Genomic DNA, 13462 nt, shown 5'->3' with positions numbered 1-13462 from the left:
CCTCTTAAGGGCTTATCACTTGGCTGAATAGGACAATTTCTCAAGAACAGCAAAGATCATATCCACAGTGTCTAGGCAATATTCCTGACAAATTCCAGCTTCTCGGTAAGAAGGTAAGCAAGAGTTCTTTCAGTCTGCACTGGAAAATCTCTTCTTCCCTAACTTCATTCTGATAAATTAATAGCTTTGCTGATGCTTTTTGGAAATACTCAGCATTAGACAGGTATCTGCCATGAAAAATGCTGCCAGGTGTAAACTGTTTGGACTAAATTAAAAGTGATTGGAAACAATATCTAAAAGTAGAAGGATTGTGTAATGTTAAGTAGTTAATGCTACTGATACTATCTAAAGTAGAAATCCTTCCTGTCTTGCAATTCCATGTAGTGGCCTGCTGAACTGTACCATTTTCTTGCAGCAACTCCTATGAGGTTAACCTGCAAGTTACCAGAAGCTGGGATTTTACACCAGGAAAAGTTTTTTTCTACACTTTGATCACTCTTTCAGACAGGATACTAGATGGGATGAACCTATGGTTTGATTCAGTACAGTAGTTCTTGTGCTGAATGCATTATTTACAAGACAGTGAGTTGCAATAAATTAGATTTCACTGATAGTCCCATAGCTATTTAGTCTTGGAATTTATTAAAGCAATGAAATGTGGCTTGTGTTTAATACCTTACGTCACTGTTTATTTTGGTGTAACTCTTTTATAGACAGATTCACATGGGAGAAGTCAAAGGGCACCAACAGAGGTGAGTTGCAAAGCTGGAAAAAGAGGTAGCTCTCTCACTTTCCCTCCTTTTGATTGAGAGGAATGGAGATGTACATTTCCAACTTTGCATGATGAATAGGAATACTCTTATCAAAAAGGAAAAAAATAATCTTAATTTAAAATCATGTGAAATTTTGGATTATGTATTCCTGGAAAGTATGACCAGGAAGGACTGAAAGCTTTGGTCAACGACAGGCTCAGTGATACCAGTTCACAAGACTCCCTGTGCTGCTCCTTAGCATTCTTACTCAGTCTTTGCCCACAACTTTCTCCAGTTCCACAACTGTCTTCAACAAAACTAATTATCTGATTCCAGCTTCACTTTGGAAGAGTGAAAGCAGACAAGACTTACTCCACTGAAGAGATTATGCCAAATTTCATGCACTATTTGCTTTACCAAGGTTACAAGCTATGGAAAAGGAGTTTAGTTATTATGTGGCATCCCATCTTACTGGCAGTGCAGATAGCACACCTCCACACAGTACATGTATTTAACAGATGTGGTCCAACTGCTGCCAGCCATTGACATACATATTCTTCATTATTCATATTCCTCATTACGGAGCTTGGTAATTGGGACCACGGTTTCATAGAATGTGGAGTTGTATTGCAGGGCTATGATATCATACCTGTGAAATACTACACAGTACTCAGTCACATCAGAGCTATGAAGCACGACTATTTAAAAGAAGTGCTTAAAAAAAGAAAAAACAGCACTTATACTAATATCAATATTTAGAGTGCTGTCACTCTCAGTTTGGCAGGTTCATGGTTTCTAACACACCATGCGTCATTTTCTCCAAAAGTGAAAGTCCCCATAGCAGTTTTTCAAGTTGTGTTTCATTTTTGCTGGAGAGGCATTTCACAGATTTCACAGAATATTCTGAGTTGGAAGGGACCCAGGAGGACCATCAAGTCCAACTCTTATATGAATGGCCTATACAGGGATCGAAAAGGGATCGAACTCATGACCTCGGTGTTATTTTTGAGCCCTGCCAAAAATGGGTGTCTCATCTCAAGAAACTGCTGTAAAGACTTGATCCTTTGCCTCATTGCAAATTGAAGGTGGAGGCTGTTTTTAAATCAGTGCCCAGGAATACTCTTTAAGTGTCATAAATGCAAACCCAGCATTTTCTGACACTTTGGGGAGGTGGGGGATTTTTTTTTTTTTGAATACCAAAGGAGTTTTTCTCAGTTAACATATAGCCATGTCACAAAAACAAGAATGTTCTGCAGTTGCATCTTCATTTTTTCTGCAGCTTCTCTTAATTTTCTTCCACTCTTTCCACTTCCTTTTTTTTTTTACAATATTCCTTTTGTTTCCTCTCCCTGTGCCCTATTTTCTTCCCTTTTCTGTACAACTTCAGTTCACCTTTCACCTCTTCCCTTGCTGCTCTGCTCTTCTGCCTCCAGAACCACCATTTCTGATTCTTTTCTTGCACACAGAAGTGAAGCAACAAAGTGAAAATCACAGGATTTCTGATGATACTGGATGATAACAGTACATCTTTGGCAAAAAAAAAAAAAAATAAAAAGATAAGTTCTAGTCAAACATTTTAATTGACCAGTACCACACATCTGGTCTTTACTCTCTGATGACTGTAATGCAGGAAAATTTCACTGTCCCTCATATCTATATCCAGAAGAACCCAAGTGACTTAAGTCACAAACCTACCCTAGAGTTTCTTCTCTGAAAACAGATTCCTGAGCAAACATACACACACTGTTAATGCTGGTGAGTTGGAATATTACCTGCATTGGACAAAAATAAGTCAAAAAGTCCCTTGTGGTTACCTCTCTGAGGAACACAAAAAATATTTTATAGTTTAAATTAAGCTCCGATTAATGTACCATTATAGAAACCGCAAAATGCACATATTCACATAAAAAACCCACAAGTTACTTAAAGATGTGAGTACATATTCACATTTGTGTGTGTATGATGCATAAATGAGAATATACAATATAGGCAGAAAATACTATTCTTACCTTATTGCACTTGCAGATAAGTGGCCATAAGAACCACTGGCTGATGAACTGCTACGAGAGTTATTGAGAATTGTGACCAAGGAATTTGGAGATGTCCGTATCATGGTCTGAAGGTCAAAGCTGTGATCAGATAGGGGGGATATGGACAACGTGCGCTTTCGGCTTGGTCTGGCTGACAACCTCGGACTTGGAAACCTGGTGCCTGTTATGTAAACACAAGCAATTATCCACCAGGGTACTTCATCGCATTTATTTGTTATCGCTGATGGGTAGAGGGAGACACCAACACACTGACAAGCCCACTCTCTTCACTTGTGATCTACTGGCTACGATTGAGGAAAATTAGGAAGAAAAATCTTTCTTCCCGTGGCTTACCTCAGGGGAGCTCTGTTTATTAATGTGCAAGCAAAATGATAAATTGCTAAACAAAAGGAAAAGACTTTTATGAGTTATCCCTCTCATTTCTGGTGATTTATGAATCTGATGGCTTCTTAGACATTCACATCATTAATTCAACCGTGAGCAATGAGACAGTGGTTCAGATCTTGGATACCAGCAAACCCAAACCCACAACGCTTTAATATATACAGCCAAACCTAAACATGTAAAATACAGTAGAGAAATGATGTGGCAACTTTTCTTTTGTTGACCATAATTCTGCCAGGTTGATACTTGATGGAAAACTAAAAATCAAGACTAAAAAAAAAAAAAAAGCACTAAAAGGTCAGTTCTATTGGCAGAATTCAAATTGACATTCACAGCATTAGACTGAGAAACAGTAGGCTTTATCTGAATTTGTCCAAGATCCCTTGATATTCTTTTGTTGGTGTGTACAGGGGCCTATGACTGCTAAATTTCTTTAAAACGGGAGATTAGGCTTTCCAAAGTGGTAAAGAGAAGGCAACCATACAGATACCATTTACATAAATACATATTACATTTCTAAATTTTATGTCCTGCTCTGAAAATCTCTACCTCTTCTGGTCTATTTTACCATGTCATGCTGACTGTCTGCAGTCCTGAAGGAAGATATATCACCTTAAATTTATTTCCTTTATTTAATTATTTTCTATCTTGGTTGAGAGTGGGAAGGAGAGAATTAGCTTCCACACTGCATACTGAACAATTTCCTTTAACAGTACTGCCGCTTCTACCTTTTTAATCCCTTTAGCAAAGGACTGAATCCTAATGATCTTGACAGACAGGGTCATGCAGGTCTTGGGTTTGATGCCGCCTTTACAACTACTTCTCCTACAGTCCCTGACATTCTCTGTAACTTACTAATAATTCACAGTTGGCCACAAGCCTCCATTATAGGTCTGCCTTTCCTAATTCTTGTTCATGTCTTTGTGTCCAGGACCATCTTTTACCAGGGTATTACAGTTTATTTGTCTAACATTAATCAGGAAAAGAGCCCAACTCTAATTAAACTCATCTCAAGGTCAGAGTTGGATTAGAATCTGCCATTATGTTTTCCTCATACACCTGAGCGCGTTTCCCTTCTTTCTGTGCATGCTAGCCAAGATTTTAATATGGTATTAAAAACTGCCATTTTATTGCTTTTGTGAGTGTGTGATCAGATCTCCACCTATAGTCCTTCTCCTGATCTGTGCTTAGATTTGCCTCAACTAGACAACATCAGCACCAATTCTCTTTGGCCCAGGTAATATAGAGTTTTGTTCCTTCCTGCTGCGTCTCCAGAATAGTCCATTCTGTTCCAATATTTCAATGAATATCCATGCTCTTAATTCATCATTTTAAATTTAGATATGGTCATCTATTTATTCATAAAAGCTACTACACATTATTTTATGCAATCTACTTTATCTCCTTTTTAGGAGCTTGCTATTGTACTGCGTCTGCTTGATATTTTATTAGTGTTGTGCCTCATGTCTTTCAGAGGCAGAGATCTTTCATTTGTGCTAAAATAAGAAACAACAGTGATCAGCAGCTCTAAGAAACTGCAACATATTTAATAAAGAAATACCATATACATGTCATGGTAAAACAAAAATAGTAATAATTTGTACTTATATCTTTCATCCACAACTCTCCTCTGCTGACTGTTCAGCCAGAATGAACTAAAACAGTGCCTCTGAAGTTAGTGCTTGTAATGTAATTTGCCCCAGATGAGGATACAATTGAAGTGCTTTTTAGGTTATCATGGTTTTACAAGGGGATAGCTAAGTGCAGGCATTATACTCCCTGCAGTGCCCTGCAGAGTCTCAAAAACTGCAACAACTTCACTCCTCCCCCTCCTTGCCCTTTCTGGGCTGAACCCATCCCTTGCCTAAGTCATGCTATGGCTCTTGCAGCCCTGCCCAGTGCTCATTACACCTTCCCCTTGCCTGCTAGCTGCTGCCAGGGCGTCCCTGTGTCTGCTCTGGATGCACCAGATCTGCGGCCAGTGATGGAGAAAGACACTCCCAGCTGGGCTTCAGCCACATCACACAGTAGTCTCAAGCTTCCTCTTTTCCTCCAGACATCACCTGTTTCAGGCCCCATCTAAATCTGGGAATTTGGCAGTCCCCTCCATCCACCTGGGAAAGGAACAAGCTCTTAAGGGCTAACAGTATCCTGCAGAAAGGGAATATTTCTGCTTCACAGCAGGAGCCAACAGCTGAGACCAAGTAAGAGCTCTACAGAGTCTGACCACTGGAGAGGGTGATTCACTTCAAGGGAGACCACGACTTTCAAAATAGAAAATACAATTAAATGGAATTACTGTTTTTTCAGATCTTTGTGGTTTAATTAGTTTTCACATGCTTAAAAAGCCTTAAGCATGAGCTGACCACTCATGATAGGACATTTGCTAAACCATGCATTTAGCATAACATCGGTTACGCTTTAGTTAGTATGCCACTATGAAAAGGAATACGTCACAATTTGTCAGTGCTTCTGAATACTAAACCAAACTGTCTAGCCTTGCCAAGCATTTATTTTAAAAACAAACACTTCGATATTTATTTAGCAATTTGAGACGTTCATCTGCTCACAATGTTCTCCCAGCAAAGTACTACATTCTCTACTTGATAATCCTTTAAAATCAAAAAATCCAGGAGCACTGATTCACTAAAAATCCATTTACCTCTGTGCAAGTGCTAATAAAAGACCATCAGCTTTGGCAAAGCATGCAAATGGAAGCTGACAGTGAAGATATGTTTAGAAATGTCACCTTTTTGGTGTAGACATTATAGAAATAAGAAGTCAGTAGTTGACAGTAAAGACTTGAGTGTGCCGACAAAAAATCCAGCAGGTGCCAGAAGAAAAGATCTTATTCTGAGGTGGAGATCAATTCTAAAATAACAGATATCTATCTCCATCATAAATTTCAAAAATGGAATATGCCATCCAGCAAATTTGCCCATGAATTTGATTTCTGAGTTGAAGTTTTTAGCATTGCTTAATCATTTATAAGGCAATCTTCAGACATGTATCATTTATTCCATCCCTTTAAATCAAACTTCATCAAACCTCTTTTATTACATCCCTTTAAATCAAACTTCTTTGAACATGTCTCAGGCACTAGTTTTTGTTGGAGGCTGTGAATATGGGAAGTCTCAGGGGTTTTTTTAAAGATAAACCTTCTTTTCTTTCTTTTTCTTCTGGTTTCTGTTTACAAACATGTAAAAAATTTGTTTTCACTTCATGAAAGTTTATCATAAACTTTGTCTTAGTTTTCAAAATGATACATCTGTCATCAGTATTAGAGGAAAAGGAATAGCTTTGATACTCTACCCTCATTCTCCAACTGTGCCTGAAAAACAGAAATCAAACCCAGACCAAAGCTCCTCACACTGGTTTAACTCTTTGGGTTGGTGTATTGAGTCCGGCTGAGCTGGACTTCATTTCCCCACAGCAGCCCTCACAGTGCTGTGCTTTGCATTGGTAGCTAGGAAGTTGTTGATAACACACCAGTGTTTGGGTTGCTGCTGAGCAGTGCTGGCACAGCATCAGCACTGTCAGTCCAACATTCCGCCCCCCATCAGTAGGCTAGAGGTGGGCAAGATCCTGTCAGGGGACACAACTAGGACAGCTGACCCAAACTAACCAAAGGGACCTTCCATACCATATGATGCCAGCTCGCACATAAAGGCTAAGAACGGGGGGGGGGGGCAGGGGAGCATTCATTATTTACGTTTGCCTTCCAGAGCAACTGCTATGCGTGCTGAAGCCCTGCTTCCCGGGAAGTGGACAGACATTGCTTGCTGAAGGGAAGTAGAGAATAAATGTTTTTGTTTTGTCTTTCCTTGTGCATGCACAACCTTTTGCTTTTGCTTTAGTAAAGTGCCTCATCTTAAACTGCGAGTTTTTTTCCATCTTATTTTCTCTGTCTTGCCCAGCTGAGGAGTGATAGAACAGCTTGGTGGGAATCTGGTATCCAGCCAAGGTCAGCCCAACAGAGCTGGTGAAACTCTTTAGATCAATTGGGTTACTACCAGTGTCTCTCTAATGCCAACAGGGGTAGGTCAATGCTGGATACTTTGAAAAGGAGAAACCTCCTATTCTGAGTGAGCATAGGCAAAGGTTAATCACAGTGAGGATATTAATACTCTCAGAGGGAATCTTGAAACGTCAGGTAACACGCTTGGCTTCCACTGAACACCATTTAAAAGATTAGAACATATTCTGCAAGTGAAAAATGCTGCTATCAAAACTGCACTGGCATACAGTATCTTTACAGCCACAACAAGCAATTTCAGTTCTTGCTACTGTAGTACTGTATCTTCTGCATCTACTCCCCTCCTAGTTGTTTTGATGTTATACTTAAAGGTAGCAAATCTCACTTTTTTAGAACAAATAAGAAGATGCTCAGGGCCTCTGGCCACCAAAACTGCAGAAAAGCTTTATAGCAACAAAGAAAATTTTGGCCCACTTTTCATAGCACTCAGGACAGGATGAAGAAAATTACAATTGACATTACTCTTCCTCAATGTATTAGACAGCTCATGGACAGTGAAGTTCAGAGCTTCAAGAAATCTACTGCTCTTTAGGCAAGATTTAACTTCTGAATAACACTTCTTCCACTCTTATCCCCATTTTGAAATCAGTTTTCCAGCACCACAAAAGAGCAAAACAAAAGTCCCCAAACTACACAAACTGTACGTAACACGCTTTGGAACCCAGTGCATGCTGGTGTTGGAATTATTTGCACTACAGAAGGGGGCAGAGATTCCAAATTTCTGTGCAAGATGCTGTATAAACATACAATTAGGAGACAGACTTGCTTCACAAAAGAAGAACAATGTCTTGTTTGCATCTATTTGGTTGTTGTGCGGAATAAATGAGCAGCAGCCTTTCAGTCAGTTGAGTCAACTTGCTCAGAATTTGATAGCAGATAATGAGGGAAACTACTCATGTCTCTTCTGTTTCCTTTGACAAGCCTGGGCAAAGGCGAAAGAGTACTTTTAAGATCACCATACAAATCCTTAAGAAGAAAGATACAAACAAATGGGATTGCTTTGCATTGATCACTGCACTTTGTTATTAAATGCATACATGGGCATTCTTATTGTTTTTTTAAAAGTCTTAATATCAGCTTCCTGCTAATTGTTTTGTTCTTGTTTCTAATCTAAAAATCTGACAAAGAAGAAAGGAGTTTTCTTTAGCATGATGAATGATAGGACATTCACATTCCTACTTAATGACAATTAATTTACTGTATACCCATGCAAGTTAAGATAGTTTTAATTAGTTTTTACAAAGGAAAAGGGTAAATGCATACTCTATTTAGATAAAAGCAGCTATTGCCTGACTAAACACATTCTCATCAAATATAGAAGGTGAGCTGTGTGACCTTACTAGGATTCACTCTTATTTTAATTTTCTATTTACTGTTTAAAAATAACCCATTTGCATAATAGTGCTACACATTTTTTGTCTTTAACTCTGAAATAATGCCTAATTGAAAAGTTGCTGCTATAATGAATCTCCAATGTGTGATCTTAATTTTTAAAAACAAACACAAAACAAATTAAAGCGTGCATTTCAAATATATTATAGCTAAAGCTCGTGACCACAAATATCCTTATTAGAGATGGTGTTTAGGTACCTTTTATGAATGGGCTGAATTTATCAGCAAAGGTCAAAATACTTCCCCTCAAGTAAGAGGAGATAACATTCTTGGGATGCAAAAGCTGCAATTCTATGTAGATTACAGCATACACAATCTCTACTAACACAGGAAGATCCTCGTGCAAATGCCATTATTTGTATGAGTACTGCAATGTCTTCTGTTTTTCTTGTTTTCTGGCATACATCCTGGTATTCACTTTTTCTAAAGGCTGAATAAACACATTCAATCAAATCCGCATCCAAGTATGTGGTTTGGTACTGCTACTTAGATGCATTCAGACACTCTCTCACAATAGGAACCAAAATCATTGAAAATATAAAATATCCCTGCTCGTTGCAAGGGGGATTGGACTAGATGACCTTCAAAGTCCCCTTCCAAGCCAAACTATTCTAGGATTCTATGATCCTTTTACACCAATGAAGTCATGCCCTGGATGACTGGACAAGCTGGGGACAAGCTGGGGATTTGTCCTTGTAACTGGAACACAGCAGCAAATTTACATTACCTGAACCATGCATAGCAGAGTTTCTATTCTGCAAGATATTATTAATATGCATCCAACGCTTTAGCAGCATGCCTCATCTTTTCTATTCCTCTCAAAATCCAAATAAGGAAGTATCATATTCTTAAGTTTTCAAGTACTGAAGCCTTCACAGTAATTTCTGGTTTAAGTCCAGACTACTTGTGTGAGTTTGTGTTTCTGAAGTGGGCTCAAGGTATGTTATGTTACTGTAAATTCTTCATGCATGCTTCCAGGGCAGTGCGACTGACAACAGAAACTGAATTAAAAAAAATCCTTCACTATCAAAATAACAGAATGAAAATAGCTTTCCTGCCCAGTTTCATAACTATCTGTCTTGCCTGATTCTTTAAAAATTGTTGGTCGTTTAACTACTTCACACTCCAAAGCATATGTTCTGCAGGGCTAGCTATCTATACTCCCATGCATTCCAGAGGTGAACCTCCCAACTCCCACACTCCTTGAGATCAGCAACTATGGCATGCAGCCAGCAGCAGGAAGAAGAAACTGCATGAAAACATAAAGTTTAAAAATCTGTGGGAAAACAAGGTGGTCTATCGCTACTGTATTGGTCTGTACTATCAAGAACCACCTTTTCTTGTCACCATCTTTTTATTTCCCTCATTGGAAGGAACAGAGTATATCCTGAAAAGTATGTAAGCATCTATGACTAGAGGGGAGTACTCTGCATAATCCTTTCTGGTTGATCAAAAGCAGCAGTAGCAAACAGTTTGGATCAGGGTCCTCTGTTTTCCTCCTTCAACAGAGAAATGGAAACAGATTAGAGGACTGAAAGATGCTGGGTGGGCAGAGAAAGGCTCTTAATATTATGGAAAACTAAGTAAGGATCTTTGAGAATTCAAACTGCTTTACCTTACAAGTGGTCTCAAAGTGTATTGGTCTACGATACACAACTTGTAAGCACAGCGAGCACTCTCTAAAAAGGTGGGGGATATACTCTTCTAACTGAAAAACAGATGTAAACTTTCTGTTAACAGAGAGCTCATCAGGGAAATACTCAGCCTAACTATGAAAGTGAGTTACTGATTGTGAATAGAAAAGGACATTTTCAAAAGCACTCAAGTCCTGCTGGAAATAAAATTTATAACCTGTTTGCAGGAGCAGTCCTGAGCCTCTCTCTACTTTCTCTCAAAGTTTACTTTTAGGCTTGACATAACCCTTGTACATTTGGCAATCAATTCTCTGGTCCTCCAGCCTCATGAGGAGGCTTATGTTGACTCCCACTTCTCTATCAGTGCTGAAGTCTTTTGGGTCAGACCACGAACAATCCATGTGGTTCCCTTTGTAGGACTGCCTAAATTTCTAGAAAATATCACTTACTATCCATGGCATGAAGATATTCCATATGAAGAGCACCGGCTCCTGCAGTGGCAGCTGAAGGAATGATGTCTGCATACGGGCTGCGCTGGCCTGCCAACAGAGCCATCTGATGATAATATTCAGCTGGACTGACGCCAGCATGTGGAGCTAAAAAAGCCAACATAAAAGTACCATTAGTGATGTAAGATAAACAAGAAGGAAAGTTTTACCACATTGCTGGTTTCTCTGGCTATTAAAACAGCTTGTTTATTTTTTAATGTAATGCAACGTCTGCAGTATGCCACCCCTGGTCAATATATTTCAACCAATCATACTGTAAGGACACCATTCAAAAAACAGCAAGGCAGAAAATATTAACGAGCTTGGTGATCTCATGTTTTTATATTTATTATTAAGTGACTCAAAAAGTGACAGGCTGACAGCAATGGAAACTAGTATGATTTATTTAGTTACATAAAAAAGCAGGAAAACCTTCCTAGAGTTTTATTTCCATTTACCTCATCCCTGGCACAAAGGAATCTGTCTGTAAGGTGACAATGTGGCTGAACGTCCATAAGCATTCAACTTTCTGGAGTCTTTACTTAGGGAACTAGAAGATTCTCAATCACAGTGTCCCTTTGTGTCTATGCTAATGAGTAAACAGAGGTAAAGCATGTTTTCAGGACAAATAATAGTTGTCTAGGAACAACATAGGAGGACAGATGAAGTCAATGAATACAGCCATTCCATCCTTCAAAGTTCATATATAAATATACTTGACACACAAGCCTGTTTGCAGAGCCGAAACCACAGCCTGGATAGGCTCTACATCCCATCAGTGAGGTTATGAGTGAGGCAGTCCTCTGATAATGACTTATATTAGCCATTCTCTCCTGTAAAAATAACATCCAAGCTAGCTTTCTGTTCCCCTGCAGTTTTCAAGCATGTCTTCAACTAATGGGCAACCCTGGACAAATACAAAAATGAACATAATTTTAATACAATCTCCTCTCTGCAGGCTTCAGATGCTACTGTAAGTAGAGGGTCATTTCAAGAGCTCATAAAATAAGCTGAGCTCCCTCTCCTTGATCCTGATTCTGAGTTGCTATCCAGTCTGAAGTGAACAGCCTTCCTCTCTGCTCTCTACTTGTCCCACTTGCAAAACAGTTTAAATTTCCTTACATTCTGGCCAGCAGAAGATGGTATGTAAGTTTGCCCAAAACACTTCAGTTTCCTTAGGTTAATGGGCTACACCCCAACAGATTTTTTTAATATTCTTTCATACAATTTAATGAGATTTTTCTTTAATCTCAGCAATCTGAATCCTGAATGAAAATAAAATTTTAGGCTGAAATTCTTTGAATTATCTACTTAACCTGATTACTGTTATTTACACAGGAAAATTTATATTTTCATTAGAGAATCAGATCCTAAATGCAAGCCTTAAAAGCAAAGAATCAACATTTTTTCATTAAAAGGAGGTAACCATGGCATTGGAGTTTGGAGAAAACTTTATTTAGAAACAGATTCCTGAAGTGTATAATCCATCTTTATTTTTACCAAATAAAATGAAAGAATGTGTTTTTGATGTTAAAATGTTAAATATTACCTATATCAGGAAAGGTTTGGAAATATAGAAGTACATCAGACAGGAATGGGAATGGCATAAAAATGAGCTGAGATAAATTAAGGGTTGTTGATATTTTTTCCAAATTACAAATTGATTTTACAATTAAAGACAATCTTTCCACTTTCTGTGAAATAGTAAAGAAATTATTCAGGCCAAATTTTAAAAGATTAATAACTCACACTAAATCACTGATTTTAAAGTTTTACAGTAGTAGGCAACCATGGTATCTTTCCAGACACACTCAAAATACTTCCTGAGCTTTCTGACATAAGTGTCTGGGTTAACTAACAATAACATTGGCTGCAAACTTTAAAATGAACTGCTGCAGAAAACATAGTAAGCACATAATTGCATTACTAAATGTTCCATATGCCAAGAAATGCTCTGGTGCTCTTTAAAGATCATTTCTTACTATCTTCCTCAAACATAAAAAATTAGCCTAGTAAATGATGTATTGCATGAAGGGTAAATGAAGGGTAAATGGGAAGGCCCGCATCCCTGAATTTTCTACTGTTTATTCCTGGGTAGCTTCAGCCTTGTTCCTGCTTTTTTTACAAGAGGAGACATTTGCTTCTGCACCACAGACGCTGTTGAGCTTCATTTGAGCACTCTCCTCTACATACACTGATGACTCCTTCCGTACCCCTGCTCCAAATCCTCAGAGGAGTCCTCAGCCACCCCTGGCCCACCAAATCTGCTGGGTCAGGTGAAGTGACAAGACAGAAAGACAGTCTACCATTACAGCTGCTGTGGCAGTCGTAAATTACAGCTGGCAAGACTTGTAATGAATGTGAAACTGCTCTTTGTTATGTTCCAGATTGTTTTGGCTCCTGGCCATCCCCAGATCTGTGAGTCTGAGCCCAATAGTACACTGACCTAATTATCTAACTGGCCTCAAGCAATTAGAGTAGCAAGAGAAATCTCACTGTGACTTTCAGAAGAGCAGTAACAACTTCCAAGTTTTCACAGTTCAAATGCTATACAACTTAAGCCATGGTGTCCATTACATTATTAGTACATTATATGCAGGTACCCCTTTAAATCACGGAAGTTTTTTATTTGCACTCTAGCAGCGCTCAAGCCATGACTCTGACTATCTGATCCAAGCAACCCATATCTGACAAAAGTATTTCATTGTATACTTGATTGATCATA

General features: G+C 38.6%; 1 protein-coding gene across 3 annotated transcripts in view; it reads right to left on the bottom strand.

Moving 5' to 3' along the window:
- The window catches only part of GLI3 (GLI family zinc finger 3), a 210038-nt gene that overhangs the window by 56723 nt on the left and 139853 nt on the right, over nucleotides 1–13462 (bottom strand). For all 3 annotated transcript variants that reach the window (XM_027710129.2, XM_039378407.1, XM_027710130.2), the window contains 2 exons: nucleotides 10699–10845; nucleotides 2762–2963 (listed from right to left, as the gene is read on the bottom strand). In XM_027710129.2, the coding sequence (XP_027565930.1) occupies nucleotides 2762–2963; nucleotides 10699–10845 (349 nt within the window). The remainder of the gene's footprint in view (nucleotides 1–2761; nucleotides 2964–10698; nucleotides 10846–13462) is intronic.

Source organism: Pipra filicauda, unplaced genomic scaffold, assembly GCF_003945595.2.
Source record: "Pipra filicauda isolate LSUMZ 115617 unplaced genomic scaffold, ASM394559v2 scaffold137_size4652046_pilon, whole genome shotgun sequence".
NCBI classification, from domain to species: domain Eukaryota; kingdom Metazoa; phylum Chordata; class Aves; order Passeriformes; family Pipridae; genus Pipra; species Pipra filicauda.
This window is presented reverse-complemented; position numbering and strand designations above follow the sequence as displayed.